The sequence below is a fragment of the Artemia franciscana genome, chromosome 17 (genome assembly GCF_032884065.1).
Source record: "Artemia franciscana chromosome 17, ASM3288406v1, whole genome shotgun sequence".
NCBI lineage: Eukaryota > Metazoa > Arthropoda > Branchiopoda > Anostraca > Artemiidae > Artemia > Artemia franciscana.
In genome coordinates, this window is record NC_088879.1 from 38,152,804 (window position 1) to 38,175,901 (window position 23,098).

The window sequence follows — 23,098 nt, forward strand, 5'->3', positions numbered from 1 at the left end:
ACCTGCTTTCCGTTTAGCCCTTGATGGTTGACCAAAAAGGACAATCTTTGACAATCTGTCATCCTTCATCCGCCTAACGTTCTCAAACCATGTCAAACTTTTTTCTTAATACAGCCTTAGAAAGCGGGACTGAACCGCAGTTTTCGTGCAATCTGGTGTTTGAAATACAATCAACAGGATTAGGCCAGTAATATCAAGACAAATGGCACCTGATTGGACTGATGCCCTGGATCGATCAACTTGAATTGAAGAATGTGTAATTCAAGTCAAGCAGACTCTCTCCAAGCGATTGAAGATCATGGCGCTAATAGGCTTCGAAATTTCAAAAGATAAGATTTTTCACACTGTTAAGCTTTGAAGCCTGCAAGTTCTTGTTTAAATTGTGCTACACCTTTGCCTGTGGACTTTAAATTTTATACTGCGAGTCATATACTTGTTAGGAATTGACTTACCATATACAATATCGTAATTCAAACCACTTTTCTTGCTTGTCAAGCCAGTAGATTTTCCTCGTTATCAAACAGTTCGTGGGAACGAACTCTAGTAAGGAGCGACCCGGCTCAATAGTAACCAAAATTCCAAAAAATTGAATTTTGATATCAATAGCTACACCAAAAGAATTGCATTTTAATGCTGATTTTAAATATATAAGTTTCGTCAAGTTTAGTCTTACCCATCAAAAGTTACGAGCCTGAGAAAATTTGCCTTATTTAAGAAAATAGGGGAAAACGCCCCCTAAAAGTCATATAATCTTAACGAAAATTACACCATCAGATTCAGCGTATCAGAGAACCCTACTGTAGAAGTTTCAAGCTCCTATCTACAAAAATGTGGAATTTTGTATTTTTGCCAGAAGACAAATCACGGGTGCGTGTTTATTTGTTTGTTTGTTTTTTTTGTTTTTTTTCCCCAGGGGTCATCGTTACGATATTCTGCATCAAAGGCATCTTTTTTTCCTTCTTTCACCTCGGCTAGCAGGGTACTGGAGCATCATAGAGAGATGTTTAATGAATCTTTTGAAAGGAAATTTACCGTACAAGGGTAAGACCTTTGCTAAAGCTCTTCTATCTATAGAATAGAAATACAGAATTGGGAAACATACTAACCCTTGGCTTGAATAACGAGGAAAATCTACTGTCTTGACAAACAAGAAAATTTAGTTGGACTACGATATTCTGCATAAAAGGTATCTTTTTTCCCGTTCTTTCTCCTCAACTAGCATGGTACAGAAACATCATAGAAAGCTGCTTAATGGCTCATTTGAAAGGAAATTTACCGTGCAAGGGTAAAAACTTCGCTAAAGCTCTTCTATCTACAGAATCAAACTCATAATCGTTTATATAAGACTATAGAACAAAGGTGCTCAGGCAAGGATAACTCCGGCACTTCTCGATTATTAGCCTAAGAATGAAAATTTGGTCGCCACATCCCCTGTCCTTTCTAAAACTGTACTGTTCTTCTCTTATCACTTTGTCTACAACATCTCTCAGTCTAAAAAGTATCATATTACAAAGTAATTTGCTACCTAAAGAGACAAGGAATGTTTCAATAATTACCACACTTAGTCTTATAACTTTTCTCATACAATGGTTCAGATAGGGTTTTCCTAAAATCGCTTGGAACTTCCCCTTTTAAAAAATCATATTCATGGTCTTCAGTAACCTATTTATATCCTCAGAGCCACCATACTTAGGGACTCATTTACCACAGCATTAACACCTGGGACCTTATTATTTCTATTATCTTTTTAGTACTGTCGCTAATTTTTCCTCACATAGAAATCTTCTTTCCCGTTCAATGTATCACAAACTTTTTCATTTTCTTCTATATCTTTTCCCGCAACTCTGTCTTGATTTTGTACAGTCTCAAAATGTTCTACCCATCTGTCTTTAAATCTTTCCTTATCACTACTTTTGGCTGCGTTCCTGTCTTTAACTATGACAAGTCCGGATTGACACTTCCCTCTTACTTCATTAATATGCCAGTACCATATTTTGATATTATACTGTCTAGCTGCATCTTCTCAATCCTCAGCAGTTTTGTCCAGGGCCTCCACTTCACACCCTCTTGGTTCATACTTTCATGCTTTCTCCACTTTCTTTACATTCCTCTTGTTTTCATATGATCTATCACTCAGGAAATTCTTGCACAAGCCAAGTCCCCTTTCTATTAAACATAAAGCTTTTTCATTAATGTTGTTAGTTGCGTTCCTAAGTGTCTTCCATAGGGCACCATCGGCAGCTTCACAAATTGTTTTCTTAAAACAGCTCCCATCCACCTTCTACATTGTCAAATTTTAAACTCTCCAATTTAGTAGTCAACTGTTTCTTGAAAGTTTCTCTCAAATTATCATCTTGGAGTCAACTTCATAGCTTCCCAAGAAGTAGTAACCCTTCTGAAATTTTAGCTTTAAACAAACCATAGACACTACTAGATGGTCATATTTACCTTTAACATCGACAACAGCACTCCTATTCACCTTAGTATTCTTTATTGATCCTGCCAGTCTTCGGCAACTATACATACTGTGCCTTTTGATTAGTTTTACGGCAACATGTAGTTTTAAAGCATAATGGGTCAATAATATCCCTGCAATTACCCAATATCCTTACAAGTACAATTATTACACTTGACCCAATATCCCTAGCAACCCTAGAGACATATTCCTTCTCCCAGTACACTTCAAGAGACTAACACTTACAATTTTGTAAACAAAACAGAGACAAGTAATGTAAAACACTTGATATAACTTCGTTTAATTATCAGTAAATAGTCAGATGTCATGACATATGTGACAAATGAATGCACAAATGTATTGGAAACACATAGGTAGGACAGAAGCTCAATTTTTGAAGGTAGAAACAGTCCAGGATTTTCAAGATTAAATTCTATAATTTGACTGGAATGCAACTGAATAGATTAAGTTGGTAATGAGATAAAAAAAAGAAATTGCTCTTCTATAGGTCCATGGTAAAAGTTATTTTAGTCTCATTGTGATATATTTTCATAAGAAAATCACATTTCTTCAGAAATAGAAGACGTATAACTCCGCCTTTCTAATACCTCATTGAATCCCCTGTGTTTCTGTGAGAAATTTTACGCTAGTCAAAATGACAAAAAGTTAAATTCCACCTGGTTGGTTCTTGGGTGATCTTTTAAGCCGGTAAAAAAAAAAGAAAAGTTTTGGAGTCTTTAGAAATTCTAAACTGGGTTCTGTACCGATGAATCAACACATATTCCTTTTATTCGAATAACTTAGTTTTAAAAATGTGGCAGTTCATGCAAAGGGAATACCGTTAAAAGTTTTTAAAAGTTACTGTTATAAAGCGAAGCACAACCGTTTGACCTAGTGGCGTCAATTTGGGGGAGAGATAATTGCCATCGCTTCTCCAAGGCTTTTTCTGCTCCCATGGATTTTAAAAACAACTTTTATTTAGTATTCTCACTGAAAAATGTCTTTTATTTGGTGTTTTCATTGAATAACAACAAAATTTTCCCCCTAGGTGTTGAGAAAAATATACTACATCACTTCCCCCAACATTTCCCTGAATTGTCACCGCTGACAGGACCTATATTTGTTTTATTTTTAGTGCGAATCACGATCACGGCTGCCGTAAGCGGTGTTCAGGCAAAATACATTTAGGAGCATTGGGCCTTCTGCGCAAAAGACGTGCAGTTTTGACGTGCCTTTGGTTTTATATAGCCAATGATTTTCATTTTGCTAAAGATCGACAAAAACGAAAAAATGATAAACAAAAATACAACACAATCATGCCGCAAAAGTGAGATATATAGGAATGAATATACAGTTTTTGGGCGAATAATATACAATATTAAGCATTACAATCGGTGCAATTGTAACTGAAAAACTTGTTAAAAGCTCAACTACAAGCAAACCATCTTCCTTGCCCTAAAACAGAAAAGATGGAACAGGTAGGGTATCTATGCACACTTAGTAGTTTACGAGACGCTGATATCCAACAAGGATGGAAAGCATGCCAACAGAAGCTAAGAACTGTTTGAACTCTTGGGAACAGCTTGAACTGCTCTAAATACGAAGAATATAAAAGTTACATAAATAGAAGTTACCAAATGAGTTTGGAGCAGCATTACAAGGACAACTGATTTTGGTGAAAATTATACCGTCAAATTCAGTATACCTGAGAATCCTGTTGCAAAGTCTTCTAGTCCCTCTTTAAGCCCTTATCTTCACGACCCTAACATAAACAACTTTTGAAACAAAATAGAGACAAGCATTGTAAAACATTCAAGGTATAACTTCGTTTAATTATCATTTCGGCTTTAGACATATATGACAAATGAATTCACAATTATTATCAGAATCATATGGTAGGGCAAAGGCTAAATTTTTGAACGCAGAAACAGCTCAGTGTCTTCAGGGTAAATGCCTATAATTGAACTGAAACACACTTGAATAAATCAAGTTGTTAGAAAGAGGAAAGGAGAGATTAGTTTACTACAGTTCTGGGGTTAAAAGTATGCCTCAGTTTCATTGGTTTACATATGTTACGTATTTTCAAAGGCGAATCACATTGTTCCTTCAGAAATATATAAGCCTGCCCTTTTAATAACTGATTGACTCTCCTGTGTTCTATGGAAAAATTTACCCCGGTCAAAATAACAAAAAAGTCAATTCCCACCTGATTGGTCATTCAATGAAATTTTAGGCCAGTAGAATGGACGAAAAGAGCCACTAAAATTGCTACAAGCAGTCTTTCTGTTTCTCAGTAGTTGGTATCCATTAAGAGCATATTCCTTTTATTCATGTTGCTTATTTTTTAAAATAAGTCTCGTCATGCAAGGAATAAGTCTTGTGAGTTTGGACTTGTGGGTTTGGTTTTCTAATAGCACGAATCATGGCCAGGCGCAATGGTGCACGGTTCAACTTTGCATATATTCCTTTGTTTTTATATACCAATATTGATGATTATTGGCAAAACGAAAATAATGAGAAATAAAAAGCCAACAACAAATTTGATACTAAAGTCAGGCATAAAGGAATAAAAATTATATTTTTCTTTTTGACTCAATCATAGTTACGTTCTGTTTTTCGACGGAAGATAGTGTCAAAATAGCACCGTTGATTCATTTTTAAGTACAGACAATATTAAGCATTAATTTTAAGTAAAAGTCTTACTAAAAACCTCCTCGAAAGCTTAATTACGAGCATAGGATCTCCCATGCTCTGAAAAAGAAAAGATAAAATAGAGAGGGTCTCTATACTATACTTACTGCGTAGGCTACATAACCCATACTCCCAACAGAAAATCTTGCCAACAGAAGATATTGCGGTTTTCTAAAAAGTGGATATTACAAACGTATTGTTGGCTCGAACCATTTTATTTGACATGCATACGGTCCCCTGCTTAATTAAACCCCTCGCTTTTTTTTAGATCGCTTTTCTATTACTCTTGTAAAGTTCATGATATAAGTTTTAGCTCATAAAATTAGCCTCTACCCTAGGAAAATTTTGAAGAATCGCAGAGAAAATCAATCATAACTTAAAGAACTGAAAATACTTTCGTTGTTGAGAATATATTTAAACTGTTGACCACAACTGCCAGTGTGACTGTAATTGGTTCCACTATTCCTACTTTGACAGTTATGTCTGCCGTTGCAAGAAGCAGAGTAATGGAATGGATGATTGAAGGGATGCTTGCAAACTGAACAACTGAGTGTCCCACATACACATTGGGACGCGGTGATTCCGTTCGTAGTTACACTGTACTTAAGAACATATTCTAAGATTTTTTCGAACATTAGCTGAAAACCTTGAAACTTCCTGCTCAATGGCAAAGACTGTACCATCTTGTGAGCATCAATTGCTGAAAAACTACGTACGTCTATCATACTCAGAATTTCTGTCGCGGTTCTAGATCTCTCTTCAGGGTTTTTCGAAAGCCAGGAAGAGAAACAATCCAAAAATACGTTCCATCTCTCAAAATTGTTTCCTTTCAGAGAACTGCAACACAACATTGAGAGTTTAAGAAAATCTTGGGCATCGAAATCGATGATGAAATCAGGACGTTTTCCCCCTTTCATAATTACGACCACAAGCTCCTTGATAGCTAATGCCTTAAAGGCAGGACAATCGTACGTGGTAAAAATTTCTCCTAATATGTCTATTTTTTTTTCATCATGATATTCTTCAAACACACGTTCTGCCATTGCTTCTTTGATTCCAAGAAAGTTATACTTATCAACAATGTAAGTAAAAGCTTCTTTGTAAATTGTGTCAATACGAGGAATGTAACCGGTTTCATAATAGCCAATAATAACTTTCATGGTGGCCAGGTCGACATCAGCCGCAGCAACGGTGTTGGTTCGTTTTTCAAGCATGTCAGAACTAAACATGCTACTGAATACTTCACTTACTGCCGTTAACAGAATCTTCTTAGCCATCACAACCCCATCACTGCACTGAATTGTAACCATTGGACTGTCCTCAATTTTCAAGTTTGCCAAAATTGCTGCAATAGTTGATGTGGCTTTGTTCATTTTTCAGAAGGTCCCTTGTCAAAGTGGCCTACCTAAAAGACGAACTATAAATAAAAGATTAGGTAAATAATTATCTGGGCTTTACCTAAACATTTGCTGATTTTGTTTGGTTGCAATAGTTTTTATAGTAATTTCTTTGTTTTTTCGTAATGCCAAAAAAATGTCTTTGAAAAACATACAAACAATCGTAATCTTTTCGATATTACCTACGGCTAGATCAAGCATAAGAGGATGGGGTTCAGTTAAACTGGAAACAACTCTGAAAATCCGATAAATACAAACTTTTTCTGAATGTAATGGAATTAAAATGTTCTTATTATGGTATTTAGTTCAGACGAGAGATAGACTGCAATATTACCTGCACTTGTGTTGAGTGAGCCAATCGCATATAAGTTGCTTGAATTTGGGTGTATGGGTCACACCCCCCAGCCCCCACGGACATATATTTGTTGTTGTTTGCTTTTTGCTCATAGAGCTAAATAAAATCGTCTAGTTAAAAAAAAACATGCCATTTGATTCGCGAGTCATCAGTCAATATTCATAAGAAATCGTGCCGAGGAATCACAAGAGCAACGTGAAAATAGGCTTGCGGCTCAAAGAGAAGTAACCGAAAAAAATCATGCCGAGGAATCACAAGAACAACGTGAAAACAGGCTTGCGGCTCTAAGAGATAATGCCAAAAGAAAGCGTGCCGAGGAATCACAAGAACAACGTGAAAACAGGCTTGAGCCTCAAAGAGATAATGCCAAAAGAAAGGGATCACAAAAAAGTCCAAAAGAATAGGAATCACAAGAGCAACGTGGAAATTATCGCCTGGCATTCAGGTACAGCCCAGTCGATGATTATAGCTTAAGTAGATATGTTAAAATCGGGACTATGTCTAAAATTTGGCCCTATTGCAAGGCCTTGAAATTTAATGGTGAAACAATGGGAATGTGTTGCGCCTCAGGAAAAGTTAAACTTCCTCAACTGGCTGCACCCCCAGAGCCATTGAAGACTTTGCTTACTGGAACTACGTCAGAATCTAAGCGGTTTTTATTAAACATCAGAAAATATAACTCATGTTTCCAAATGACGTCGTTTGGTGCCCAAGTCGAAAATCAAGATCAATTTATGCCTACTTTCAAAGTAAAAAGGCAAATTTGTCACAGAGCAGTATCCCTTCTACCATTCTCGGGTGAGAATCATAAATTTTTACAGCTGTATTTCATCAGTAATAGCAATTCTGAATTGAATGCACGTTGCGAAATTTCTCCCGGCGTCAAAAGGACTATCGTTTCCCAATTGCAACATCTTTTCCATGAAAATAATGATTTAGTGCGCCTGTTCAAAACAGCAATCGATTTGATGCCTACTGATACGCATAAAATTGTTATTTCCGCAGACAAAACGCCTACTGGCGAACATGTGGGTAGATACAATGCTCCAACTATCGACGAGGTGGCAATGGTCGGTGATCAGTTTTAACTCGAGATATTATTCTTCATAAGCAAAACGCTCAGTTGGTAAGAATTGCTGAAACTCGTCGATGCTACGATGCCTTACAATACACTATAATTTTTTGGGATGGAGCCGACGGCTAACACTTTAATAATAAATTGATAGATCCATCCACTGACAAACAAGCGGATAAGAAATGCAGTGCAATTAATTATTATTCCTATAGACTAATGATTCGTCACAATGAAGATAATTATATTTTAAATTGCCGTCAATTATTTCACCAATACATCGTTGATATGTCTGCAAAAATTGGATCAGAACGTTTGCTATTTATCCGTCTGAATCAGACCAAGCTCCGCTCTGAACAATACATTCATTTGCGAGATGCAGTTTAAATGACGGTAATACCACTAACATTGGAAGATTAACGATTTTACCTTCGTCATATGCTGGCAGTCCCCATCATATGCATGAATATGCTCAAGATGTTATTGCGTATGTTCGTCTCTATGGTCGTCCAGATTTATTTATTACATTGACATGTAATCAATCTTGGTACGAGATACATCAGCTTTTGCTTCAAGTACAATCGACGGATGATAGACATGACATTACGGCCCTTGTCTTTCGGCAAAAGTTGAAATCACTGATAAACTACATAGTAAGATTTAAAGTGTTTGGGTCAGTGCAATGCTGGATGTACTCAGTGGAATGACAAAAACGAGGATTGCCACACGCACATATACTAATCTGGCTACATGATAAAATTGCTTCTAATGAAATTGACGATTTGATTTCCGCTGAAATACCTGATGAAAATGACAATAAGGGTTTATATGATATTGTGGTAAAAAAAATATGACACATGGACCTTGCAGTGCACTGAATGAAAAAGTCACCATGCATGGCCAAAGGAAGGTGCACAAAGCAATATCCTGGACTTTTGGTACCCAACACAATTACTGGCAATGATGGTTACCCACAATATAGAAGAAGATCCGCTGAAGATGGCAGTAAAACAACAATAATAAAGAAGCATAACGGTACCACCATCGAAGTAGATAACCAGTGGGTTGTTCCATATTCACCTTTATTATCAAAAACATTTAATGCACACATAAACGTTGAATACTGTAACTCCGTAAAGGCAATCAAATACATATGTAAATACGTCAATAAAGGCAGCAACATGGCAGTTTTTGGCTTGCAGTCCGAAATCAGTGATATCGATGCAGGCTGGAAGATACATAAGCAGTAATGAAACTGTTTGGCGAATTCTTTCATTTCCGATACATGAACGAAGTCCAGCTGTTGTTCACTTAGCGGTACATTTACAGAATGGTCAACGTGTTTATTTTTCGGAATCCAACGACCTACAAAGAGCCCTGAATCCACCGGATACAACGTTAACTGCTTTCTTTTCGTTATGTCAAAATTATTCTTTTGCAAAAAACTGCTGTATACTGTAGTGCCTTCGTAATACACGTGGAATGCTAAAAATAAATCATTTGAACGTCGAAAACAGGGTAAATTAGTCGACGGCCAACCTACAATCTTCAAAATTACCAAGACAGGAAGACTCTACACCATTCATTTCAATCAACATGAATGCTTCTTTCTCCGCCTGTTTTTGGTGAATGTACCCGGTCCGACGTGCTTTGAGAATTTGAGAACTGTAAACGGTACTATACATGACACTTACCGTAGTACATGCCAAGCTCTGAATTTATTGGAGAATGACCAACACTGGGATAACTGCATCAATGACACGTGCGAAACGTCAACTCCAAGTCAAATTCGTGCATTGTTTGGAATCATACTAACAACTTGCTCTCCTTCAGCTCCTACAGAGCTATGGGAGAAATATAAATCGAAAATGGCCGAGGATATACTGCATCGAAAACGGTTAGAGACGTCAGATATGACCTTTGACTTTACATCAGAAATTTATAACTACACTTTAGTTATTATTGAAGATTTGTGCTTATGTATGGCAAACAAACCTCTTCAGGATTTGGGAATGTCTTCACCTAATCGTAACGCTTCTGTTTCGACATGTGTAGAATTGGATCGTGAACAAAGTTACAACACGAGTGATCTACTGTCGTATGTACAAAATAATATTTCTAAGTTAACGTCTGAGCAAAAAGACATTTATGATAAGATAATGCATTGTGTCGATAACAACGTTGGAGAAATCTTCTTTTTGGATGCCCCAAGAAGTACTGATAAAACGTTTGCGACAAAATTGATTCTGGCATCAATTCGATCAAAAAATGACATAGCATTGACAATTGCGTCGCCCAGAGTATTCGCAACGTTGCTGCCTGGTTTCTCGTTACTTCTCACAAAAAAAATCGTTTCAATTGTGTTCTTATAATTGAATTCCAATAATATATCATCAATAAGTAGGCTACGTCAGATTTGCAAACAAAAAAGCTATTATTTGAAGACAGGCATACCAACTAAGGATAAATAGTTGAAATTACTAAAAATACTTTAACGTGAAGATCAAAGTATTGTGGCGGAGATGAACCCCCTTATTTAAGTACCAATTTCCGTTCTTTTTCGGTTTTAAGCTGCTCCTTACTTCCAGCTGAAAATTTTTATGGCACTTGGTATTAACCAAATGACATATAGCAATCGTAAATTCTGTCGGTCTGTCTGTCTGTCTGTCGGTCCCGGTTTTACTACTTTAAGCACTTCCAGGTAAGCTAGGACGATGAACGGGCCAGATTAAATTAGAAATAGTCGTTTTCCCGATTTGACCATCCAGGGGGAGAGTGGGGGGCCGGTTGATTCGAAAAAAATAGAAAAAATTAAGTATTTTTAACTTACGAACGGTTTACCAGATCTTAATGAAATTTGATGTTTGGAAGGATATCGTGTCTCGGAGCTCTTACTTTAAATCCCGACCAGATCTGGTGACATTAGGGGGGAGTTGGGAGGGGGAAACCTAAAATCTTGGAAAACACTTAGAGTGGAGGGATCGGGATGAAACTTGGTGGGAAAAATAAGCACAAGTCCTAGATACATGATTGACATAGCTGGAACAGATCCGCTCTCTTTGGGGTAGTTGGGGGGGGGGTAGAAAAAATGAGGTATTTTTAACTTACGAACGGGTGATCGGATCTCAATGAAATTTGACATTTAGAAGGATATTGTGTCTCAAAGCTTTTATTTTAAATCCCAATCGGATCTGGTGACATTGGGGGGAACCTAAAATCATGGAAAACGCTTAGAGTGGAGGGATCGGGATGAAACTTGGTGGTAAAAATAAGCAGAAGTCATAGATACGTGATTGACATAATTGGAACGGATCCCCTCTATTGGGAGGGGGGAAATTCTGAAAAATTAGAAAAAATGACGTATATTAAACTTACGAAAGAGTGACCGGACCTTCATGAAAGTTTATATTTAAAAGGACCTCGTAACTCACATCTCTTATTTTAAATCTCAACCGGATCCAGCGTCATTGGGGGGAGACAGGTGGGAGGACCGGAAATCTTAGAAAATACTTAAAACGGAGATATCAGGATGAAGCTGGATGGGAAGAATTAAAAAAAAGTCTAAGATATGTGACTGAAATAACTGGACCAGATCTACTTTCTTTGGTGGAGTTGGGGGGGGGGAGTAGGTCGGAAAAAGGAGATATTTGTAACTTACGAACGGGTGACCTGATCTTAAAGAGATTTGATATTAGAAGGATCTTGTGCTTTAAAGCTCTTATTTTAAATTCAAACCATATTCTATGACATTGGGGGAGTTGGAGAGGGAAACCTGAATTCTTGGAAAATGTAAAAATTGGGATATTTATATCTTACGAATATGTGATTGGATCTTAATGAAAATTGATATATAGAAGGATCTTATGTCTCAGATGCTCCATTTTCGACTCGAGTTGGATCCTGGGACAAAGGGGTTGAAGGAGAGAAACAGAAATCTTGGAAAACGCTTAGAGTGGAGAGATCGGGATGAAACTTGATAGGAAGAATAAGCACATGTTCTAGATACATGATTGACATAGTTGGAATGGATTCGTTCTCTTCGGAGGAGCTGGGGGTTGTTAATTTGGAAAAATTAGAAAAATTGAGGTATTTTTAACTTAAACGGGTGACCGGATCTTAATAGAATTTGATATTTAGAAGGAGCTCATGTCTCAGAGCTCGTATTTCAAATCCCAACCAGATCTGTTGACATTGGGGGGAGTTGGAGGGGAAATTGGAAATCTTGGAAAACGCTTAGAGTGGAGGAATCGGGATGAAGCTTGGTGGATAGAATAAGCAAATGTCCAAGATGCGTGATTAACGTAACCGTACTGGATTCGCTCTCTTTGGGGGAGTTGGGGGAAGGGGTTCAGTGATTTGGTGAGTTTGGTGCTTCTGGACGTGCCATGACGACGAAAATTGGTAGGCGTGTCAGGGAGCTGCACAAATCAACTTGATAAAGTTGTTTTCCCAGATTCGACCATCTGGGGGCTAAAGGGAGAGGAAAAATTAGAAAAAATGAGGTATTTATAACTTACGAGTGGGTGATCGGATCTTAATGAAGTTTGATATTTAGAAGGACATCGTGACTCGAGAGCTCTTATTTTAAATCCCGACCGGCATTAAGCCTCTGATTTTCCTTTTAAGTCCATCTATTGATTCTTAGAATTTTGTTAGAGCTCATACCATATGAGCTCTTGGCTCTTAGCTCTTCTTGCCTCGTCACAAGTGCTATATGAGCTCTTAGCTCTTGTTTTTTATTTATTTTCCCATTGTTTTTCTTAAGTAATGCTAAGAACTCCTGCGGCCCCTTCGTGGAAGTTCTCTTCCCTCATGATAAATTCCTCCATGGAAAGATCCTCCCACGTAACCCCATCCCCCCTTTCAACACGAAGAAGTCCCTCTGAAAACTTCTGTATACTTCCCAATAACCATTACTATATGTAAACAATGATCAAAGTTTGTAACTTGCAGCCCCTCCCCCAGGGACAGTGGAGGATTAAGTCGTCCCAAAAGACATAATTATCGGGTTTTTCGACTATGCTGAACAAAATGGCTATCTCAGAATTTTGATCTGGTGACTTTGAGAAAAATATGAGCGTGGGAGGGGCCTAGGTGCCCTCCGATTTTTTTGTCTTAAAAGAGCACTAGAACTTTTAATTTCCTTTAGAATGAGCCCTCTCCTGACATTGTTGGACAACTGAGTCGATACGACCATACTGGAAAAAAACAAACAAAAAAAAACAAACAAAAAAACAAATAAACAGGCATCCATGATGTGTCTTCTGGCAAAAATTACAAAATTCCACATTTTTGTAGATAGGACCTTGAAACTTCAACAGTGTGGTACTCTGATACGCTGAATTTGACGGTAAGATTTTCTTTAAGATCCAATGACTTTTAGGAGGTGTTTCTCCCTATTTTCTACAATAAGGCAAATTTTGTCAGGCTCGTAACTTTCGATGGGTAATACTAAGCTTGATGAAATTTATATATTTAAAATCAGCATAAAAATGTGATTCTTTTGATGTAGCTAATGGTATTAAAATTCCGTTTTTTAGAGTTTCGATTGCTATTGAGCTGGGTCGCTCCTTACTACAGTTCGTTACCATGAACTGTTTGATAAATTACTATGACTTTATTAAGACTTTTTGAATGAGTAAACCACACTAATTTTTTTTCTTTAAAGTTAGATAAAAAAAAAATCAATTAATGGGGAAAATAAAATTTATTATCATTGCCATAGAAATTTTTGACAACCCGGAATTTTTGACTCTTTGACAACCAGGATACACTCATTTATTTATTTAAATTGTAAGAGCAGAAGTAGTAGTAGTAGCCGAGAAAGTTTCAAATTAAATCTCCCTGTCGTTCTCGATATATTACTGAGGTTCTCATTGGCACCCATACTTACAGTGAGTTTTGATATGGTCATTATTTATTTATCCCCCATAATTTAGGGGTAATAATAAACAAAATATGGGAGTAATGTGGGGGTAGTCAGTCACGAAAGGGAGGGAGACAAAGACAATAAAAAAATTCAATAATCTTCCAAGTTGTCTTGCAGGGACGATAGAGCTTGAGATAATTGATACTTGTCAATTAGTCAGCCTATGTCGACCTTATCAATCTAGGTAGTTTCTAACTTCCACATTATGTTCGGATAACGTAGACGATATTCCACCAGGACTTCGTCCTGGGGAGATAGTATTCTACCCTGCATCTTACTACAGGCAGGCAGCTGAATAAGATAGGGCATGTGAATTAGCTCTCCCAAATCCTACTTGGCAAACTCAAATGTCCAAAACATTTCCAAAACCCCCCTTTATAATGTGTCTCCCATCCCGTGACCCATCCTTATCATACCCCTATCAATGACTCCCAGGAACCGTACCCTAAATCGATGGGCTCTTAAGAAAGAGAATAAAAAATCTGCCAAAAAAAGAAAAAGGAAAACACGATCTGAAGATGAAGATCTAGCGAGCAAATTTAATTATATGATTATTTTTTCCTGAAAACGAGGTTTATCTTGTAATTTTATGACGAAATGATTCGTAAACTGATCGTGCGAGCAGTTTCATGTCTGAATCTCTAGCAGATCAAGAGCAAAATTTTGGGTAAGGGGGCCACTGGACCAAGGGCACCAATTTGACTCGAGGTGGGCGCCAAATTACAAATTTTATTTTAAAAAAGATTAAAAAAGAAAGAAAAAAGAACAGAGCCAGGGCGCCAGTAATATCTCGGGGGAAGGGTCACCCCCCCCCCGACCCCATGGATCTGTTCCTGGCCTAAATTGCTTTTAACTCTTTCATTCATCTAATTTCATCCAAATTAGCTATATAGTTAAAATAAATAAATAGACAGGTTTATCACACGTAATTACTATTGGGCCATTCGCTATTTAATTAGTCACAGAACTAAAAGTAAGAATTTTTTGAGTGGGGAGTAGACAGGAGTAGTTCGAAAAAATTACTCCTTAACATAAATTAATATTGTAAGTTGCCTTGTCCTTTCCCTTCATTGAAGCCCAGACACCATAACCTATATCGACAGGCTCACAAGAAAGAAAATAAAACAAATCTGCCAAAAAACAGAAACAGAAAACACATTCTGTAGAAGAAGATCTAGCAAGCAAGTTAAATTATATAATTAATTTTTCATGAAAACGAGGTTTATCTTATATTTTTATGACGAAATGATTCGTAAACTGACCGTGCGAGCAGATTCATGTCTGAATCTCTAACAGATCAAGAGGTGGACACCAAATTAAAAAGTTTATTTTAAAAAAGATTCAAAAAGAGAAGAAAAAAGAACGGAATAAGTTTGCCAGAAGTGTCTTAGGAGGAGGGTCGCCCCCTCCGACCTCATGCATCTGTTCCTGGCCTAAATTGCTTTTAGTTCTTTTATTCATCTAATCTGAACCAAATTAGCTATATAGTTAAAATAAATAGATAGATAGATTTATTCACACGAAAGCCCTTTTGGGCCATTCGCTATTTAATTAGTCACAAACTAAAATTCATGATTTTTCGAGGGTGAAGGGAGTTTATTATTAATCAAAACCTACCTTTCGATTTCCGGGTATTTTCGGATATTTTACCAAAATATCAGTAAATATCCTTCGATCCCCTTGCACGTTCAGCCATCAGTCTTCGTTTCTTATCTATTCTATGCTCGTGTCCAGATTTTTTATGTTTATCCATTTTAAACTTTTAGCTACAAGTCTAATTTTCAATATGTCATTGTGAATAGACTATTAGCTATAACTGTGTTACCCAATTTATGAAACGAGTTGAAGATACCAATTTTATCTTCAACAGGAGTTTCCATCTACATGAAATAGGAGAAAGTTCCATGTTCGTAGAAGAATCTTTGCATCAATCAAAGATTTTTATGCCAATTTTGTAGATATATACTGAACCAGCTGAAGAAAAATTATTTTTGTTCGTTTTAGGTTTCAAGTTTGCTCTTTACATTCATAGGAAAGCTTTGCTTTTTATTATTAATTGGGTAAATCACCTATAAATATTTAATCAAATTTACAAGTATACTTAAAAAAGGAGTTAGAAAAGAAAAAAGAACGGAATGAGAATAAGGGCGCCAGAAAAATCTGGGGGCTTAAGGCCCCCTCCGGCTCCCCCTGGATCCGCCCCTTACTCTAAGTGTTTTCCCAGATTTACGCCCCCCCCCAAGTCCTCCAAATGACACTGAATCGTGTCGCGATTTAAAATAAGAGATCTGAGTTACGAGGCCCTTCTAAATATGAAATTTCATTAAGATCCGATCACTCCTTCGTAATTTGAAAATTTACCATTTTTTCTGATTCTTCAGAATTATCTCCCCCCAACTCCCTCAAAGAGAGCGGATCCGTTCCGGTTATGTAAATCATGTATCTAGGAGTTGTGGGTATTTTTCCCACTAAGTCTGGCAAGATTTAAGGTTTCCCCCTCCAACTCCCTCCAATGTCAGCAGATCTGGACGGAATTTAAAATAAGAGCTCTAAGACACGATATCCTTTTAAATGTCAAATTTCATTAAGATCCGATCACTCGTTCGTAAGTTAAAAATACCTAATTTTTTCTATTTTTCCAAATTAACCATCCCCCAGTACCCCCCCCCCCCCAGATGGTTGAATTGGGGAAACGACTATTTCTAATATAATCTGGTCTGGTCCCTGATAAGCCTGCCAAATTTCATCGTACTAGCTTATCTAGAAGTGCCTAAACTAGCAAAACCGGAACAGACAGACTGACAGAATTTGCGATCGCTATATGTCACTTGGTAAATACCAAGTGCCATAAAGAGTGGATGCATTTAGATATTTAGGTACTGACATTGACTCAACCCTGTCCTTTCAGGCGCATATAAATAATCTCAAGGCATCAGGGTCCAGGAATCTTGGTTATTTGCATAGAGTGAAGTTCCTGTTTCCTTACCAAATAATGAGAAAATTATATTTTTCATTATTTGACTGCTATTTTCAATATTACCCAACTATTTGGATTCTTACGTTCCATTCAGATCTACGAGGACTCCAAATTGTCTAAAACAAGTCAATAAAAATCCTGGACAATTTTTAAACACACCCTACGAGGACAAAAAAATTATCTGAAACCAAAACATCTTTTTTATTTCTTGATATTCTTCATTTACGACAAATTTTTCACCTTAATATAGGTATATTGTTTTTAGAAATCCAGTGTAGAGATCATTTTTTCAATAACATAAAACTTTTGGTTGAAAATAAACAGCCATTTATCAAGAGCAAGGAATAAGTTACTTTGGTACTTATCGGTTATATAAAAGACACTATAAAATTTCGACACAAGAAACTGGTCAAGTAACTTCTTTATACTGTCGATCATTTGGATGGCAAAGATCAGATGGGGTAATAATCGGTTAGTTTGCTTTGACTAGTGATAGGAAATAGTCTCACCATGGATGTTCAAGTTAAGATTTGGGATATGCCAGGGACCGAAGAACAGGCAATTATATTTCTCCAGGATAACGGGTTGTTGCCCAAAACAAAAAAATACGTCAACAATTTTCCTAAAAAAGTTTTATATTTTCATCATATTTTGTTTTATTTCATTAGCTTTATCAAAAGTTTGGGCTATATATTTACATATTAAGGGGGGGGGGGGGTAAAGCATAGCATCCTGATATTTCCAGTAAATATAAATTGTTTGAATTAATGAGTGAGTCACCATCACTCTATACATAAGAACGGATAACGGTTAATGGCTAACGGTTTCTTTTTCCTTTTATTAAAAATGAGAGATAGAGACTAAGTTTAAGATATATATTCATGAGATTTCCAAAAATTTTTTTTTGTCTTCTATTTCTTTTCAGTCTATTTTTTTTCACTTCTTCTCTCTCTCTCTCTCTCTCTCTCTCTCTCTCTCTCTCTCTCTCTCTCTCTCTCTCTCTCTCTCTCGCTCTCTCTCTCTCTCTCTCTCTCTCTTTCTCTGTGTGCTCCGTGAGAGTCATTGAGGCGTAATTCCTTTTTTTCTTTCTATTGTTAAAGGAGACAAAACTAGTTGCCTCCCTGTCTCCTTTGTATAAAATTTATATATATTGTTTCTTGTTTAATAAAGTCAAGTCAAACAGGATTAAATTTGTCGTCTCTTTCACTGAAAAATGCAAAAAAGTATTTTAAATGAAACACCCCAAAAAGAGGTATTTTTCCCCCAATGCGAAAACATATAGCCCGAATTTGCCTCTAAACTATTATATAATCATCTGAGTGGTTAAGGCTGAGTGGTTGGCGCGCTGGCGTGGAAATTCTGTGTCCAAGGGGCACGGGTTCAATCCCAGTTGTGACCAGTTATTTAGTTTGGGACGGGGGTCAGTGGCGTGACTCTGTAAGCTCAGCCAGAGTCGACCCAGCTCTAAATGGGTACCTGGAGAAATCTGGGGAATGTAAGCAGGAAGGGTGTGTGAAAGTACAGGATGGTTGGCCCCCAGCCCCCCATTGCACTTCCTGGCTGAAGGGCCATGAAACGGAGATCAGCACCGCCGGTTTGGACCTTAAGGGTCTAGTGCCGTCTTACTTACTTTTACTTACTTTTTATATATAAATCATAATTTGTTTGATTTCATAAGCATTAATGGAACTTAACTCCCCGAGTGTCTAAAGGACCGCCGTGAAACTGGCCAACTGCGCAACAGAGCCCCTGAGGAACTGAACTCTCGTGCAACTGAACTCTCGAGTAACTGACCCCTCGTGTAACTGAACGAACTCAGCTTTTCAGTATTCTACAAATATGAGACAATATCATTGGGTAAAACAAAAGTTAAAATCGTTTCTTGTTCATCCTTATTGGAATTGTTTGTTTCAAAAAGGCATGATATAAATGCGTCAAGATGATTCATCAAAAAGCCCCGTTTTGCTGTCACAGAAAGCAAAGAAAATCGGACGTGATAAACCATTAAGGCGAGACTTATTTCTCCTTTTTATGTCTGTTAATGGGGGTTCCTTTCGCCCTGTCACTATCTGCGAGTCTAGGCACTTATCCCCCAGAATCCCCCTTGAAAAATACCCCCTAGAAAAAAAACAAGGAAAATACCCCCCCCCCCCCATGGCTGGTTGGTTTCCAGTCACTCTCAACTCATATAAAGAGGCCACTATAACTCTCAATTTCTGATCAAAAGAGCATCCTCAAAATTTTCTACGACCATGAGACGGAGGTGGGGACGAAGAAAGTACAGTTCCCCTTCTATATGAAAAAAGTCGGTACTTTTGTCTTAATTCGGTACTACACTCAAGATCTTGTGTCGCGAACATGAGACATTAGCCGGTTTTACTGGTCTTTCTACCAGACAATATTAGCTTCGGCTCGGTGGGAAACTCCATCGTAGGTATATTAAATATTTAATTGGAATTTTGGTTAGGTTCGGTTAATTATAATACATATCTAATATAATACAGTCAAGGCGCCCCCCCCCCTTCCATAATTCTTTGTTGTAGTTTTCATAATTTTCGTAAGTTAAACAAACTGTAGTTTTTGTAACCTAAACTAACTTAACCAAGCTTCAATCAAACAGTTCGTGGTAACGAACTGTAGTAAGGAGCGACCCGGCTCAATAGTAAACGAAACTCTAAAAAACGGAATTTTGATGCTAAAAGATACATCAAAAGAATCGAATTTTCATACTGATTCTAGATATATAAGTTTCATCAAATTTAATCTTTGTCATCAAAAGTTACGAGCCTGAGAAAATTTGCCTTATTTTGGAAAATAGGGGGAAACACCCCTGAAAAGTCATGGAATCTTAACGAAAATCACACCATCATGTTCAGCGTATAAGAGAACCCTATAGCAAAAATTTCAAGCTCCTATCTACAGAAATGTGGAATTTCGTATTTTTTGCCAGAAGACAGATCACGGGTGCGTGTTTCTTTGTTTGTTTTTGTTATTTCCCAGGGGTCATCGTATCGACCAAGTGGTCCTAGAATCTCGCAAGAGGCTCATTCTAACGGAAATGAAAAGTTCTAGTGCCCTTTTTAAGTGACCAAAAAAATTGGAGGGCACCTAGGCCCCCTCCCACGCTCATTTTTACCCAAAATCAACGGATCCAAATTTTGAGATAGCCATTTTGTTCCGCATAGTAGAAAATCATATTAACTATGTCTTTGGAATGACTCACTCCCCCAAAGTCCCTGGGGGAGGGGCTGCAAGTTAAAAACTTTGTCCAGTGTTTACATACAGTAATGGTTATTGGGAAGTGTACAGACGTTTTCAGGGGGATTTTTTTAGTTTGGGGTGGGGTTGATGGGAGGAGGTTATGTGGGAGGATCTTCTCTTGGAGGAACATGTCATGGGGGAAGAGAAATTCAATGAAAAGGGCGCGGGATTTTCTAGCATTACTATAAAAAAACAATGAAAATATAAACACGAAAAAGTTTTTCGACTGAAAGTAAAGAGTAGCATTAAACTTAAAACTAACAGAGATTATTACGCATATGAGGGGTACTAAAAATACTTTAGCATAAAGAGCGAGGTATTTAGGAGGAGATAAATACCTTGCTCTTTATGCTAAGTGTTTTTAGTAATTTCAACTATTTATTCCACGGACTTTCTGATTCAGGGGTCATTCTTAAAGAATTGGGACAAAACTTAAGATTTAGTGTAAAGGCGAGGTATTAACGAGGGGACAAACCCCCTCATATACATAATAAGAAATATAAGAGCATAAAAGTTTGTTACGTAAGTTAATTCTTAAGTTACGTATATTTTTTACTAATAAAAACTTTCGTTAAAAATTAAAAATTCTAGTTGTCTTTTAAGTAACCGAAAAATTGGAGGGCAACTAGGCCTCCTTCCCCACCCCTTATTTCTCAAAATCGTCTGATCAAAACTAAGAGAAAGCCGTTTAGCCAAAAAAAACAATATGCAAATTTCATTTTACTAATTAATGTGCGGAGAGCCAAAATCAAAAATGCATTAATTGAAAAGCGTTCAAAAATTAAATAAAAAAAACTAGTTTTTTAAACTGAAAGTAAGGGGCGATATTAAAACTTAAAACGGACAGAAATTACTCCGTATATGAAATGGGTTGTCCCCTCCGCAATCCCTTGCTCTTTACGCTAAAGTTTGATTATTTAACACAATTCTACTTTTTAAAACAATTAAAAACTTTAGCGTAAAGAGCGAGGGATTGCGGAGGGGACAACCCATTTCATATACTGAGTAATTTCTGTCCGTTTTAAGTTTTAATATCGCTCCTTACTTTCAGTCTAAAAAACTAGTTTTTTTTATTTAATTCTAGACAGAACTTGAGTGCTGTGGCTATAAGACACGAGTACAAAAATAATGTGTCAATGTTGGTATTACCTGAACAATTGTTTCGGGTCATGAAACTATTGTTAATAGATGCATTTTGACTTTTTGAACATCTTTTCTCTCTTGCAAAACTACGACAAACTCACCGTTATGGAGTTATTCCGGCCCAAATATTTCGTTGATCGGATATTTGAAATCGCCAATATGTAATAGTTTAGAAACAAATTTGGGCTATATATTTGCACATTAGGGGGGGGGTAAAGCATAGCATATATTAAATACGTAAACTAACCATTGCTGTATTTAATATATGCTATGCTTCCCCCCCCCCTAATGTGCAAATATATAATAACACCATAACGGTGAGTTTCCGGCGACTAAATGTCTAAATGTCTAAATAACTAAGTTTCCGGGCATAACGGCAACTAAATGAAGATAAACATTTGGTGAATCAATTTCCCACAGGGAAACACTATACGATTCTGGAAACTATATCAAAACTTTCTAAAATACTTACTTAAATCATCCTAGAAGTATATCGCGATCCTTAACCCCCCCCCCCTCAAGGTAAAAATATAGACCCAAAATTAAATGCATTAATGAATATTCGATAGCACGACCTTTTTCTTCTAATTAGCTTTACGCAAACATGCGGAACGATCACTCTATTGACAATTCATTGAATATAGGCCTATATAATTTGGGGTATGTGTTTGCACATTAGAGAGAGGGGGAGGAGTAAACCGATGTGTTTTTAGGAATTATAGCATAAAGTATTTTAGATTGTCTTTATGAAGTTCACTGAGTTTTATAAATTTCCTTACCAAGAATTGAACAACTAAATAATTACCTAAATACTGAATTTCTTTTTTTTAGGTGAAAAGCACTACGTAGTCACATTCTTTTGCTCTAAAGACAGAATATATTACCTCTTCAAAGCTTCTTTATCCCTCAAAAGTCAGTTGAGAACTAACGGAAGTATTTCATTTGAAACATTAAAAATTTGAGACAAGAGTCACTAGACTCGTACGATAGCAATAAGTTTTGGTTTGATGCTAGAAGATGAAATGTTTTGATGTGTTGTTTTGCTTAGTTGGTATGACTGTATTCAAATAATATTTTTATTGTTTGCAAGTCTGTTGTGCTTATTGAAGATATATTATTGGAATTCAATTATAAGAACATGCCTGAAATAATTTCTTTTAGAGAAGTAAAGAGAAACGTCAAATGAGCTGGAAAAAATTATTTTATATGTCGAATAAAAAAAGAAACAGGGTGCATGTTAATTAAACAAAACACACCCAAGAAGTGAAGTTAGGTTAATAAGAATGAAATATAACATTTAGCATATATAATAATATCATTTGGGCTATATATTTGCGTATCAGGAGGGGTGGGGGAGATCTTTGGACAGCACTCCTAACCTAACCTGTGCTGACCCCCATCCCCCGCAATGTTCAAATATATAGCCCAGCCCAAATTTTACAAGTCCAATGCATTCTATCACGCGTCACTTGTCTTTGTTGCTATGAAACCGGTTTTCTGAGATCTAACCTAAGCCTAATTTTTGAGTGTATTTCGTTTAATTAACAAGTACCAGAAACAGTAATTACTTTGAGTTAATAAAAGAAACCTAAAAGAAAGCGAAGTTCTAATTATTAATCAAGTGAAATGATGGGCACGTAACTCAACCCTGTTCAGCCAATTCTTCAAACTCAACCCTCTTTCCTGTTTGAATCAACCCCCCTACTCAATCCAGCCCCATGCAAATTAATTCCGTTCAGCCCAACCCATGTGCATCTCAATCCCCTTGTTATTTCTTCCACATGCTACTGCAATTCCGTTTATCTCAGCCCCCATCCA

The 23,098-nt window shown here is 36.9% G+C and overlaps 1 protein-coding gene across 3 annotated transcripts; it reads right to left on the reverse strand.

Moving 5' to 3' along the window:
• Positions 1 to 4,266: 4,266 nt before the first annotated feature.
• LOC136038220 (uncharacterized) lies at positions 4,267 to 22,267 on the reverse strand. Of its 3 annotated transcripts, none has more exons than XM_065721310.1 (2): positions 22,165 to 22,267; positions 4,267 to 6,551 (listed from the first exon to the last, which is right to left on the reverse strand). In XM_065721310.1, exon 2 carries the CDS (start codon positions 6,517 to 6,519, stop codon positions 5,512 to 5,514), a length of 1,008 nt encoding a protein of 335 aa, XP_065577382.1. In that variant the 5' UTR covers positions 6,520 to 6,551; positions 22,165 to 22,267; the 3' UTR covers positions 4,267 to 5,511. The 3 variants fall into 3 exon arrangements, with proteins under 3 accessions (XP_065577382.1, XP_065577383.1, XP_065577385.1); XM_065721311.1 differs by having other exon boundaries at positions 4,267 to 6,563; positions 22,165 to 22,260; XM_065721313.1 differs by lacking the exon at positions 22,165 to 22,267 and adding an exon at positions 22,086 to 22,110.
• Positions 22,268 to 23,098: the final 831 nt, after the last annotated feature.

Excerpts from the sequence above, each read along its gene's own strand:
- LOC136038220 (XM_065721310.1), bottom strand. The coding sequence starts at position 6,519 with ATGAACAAAGCCACATCAACTATTGCAGCAATTTTGGCAAACTTGAAA.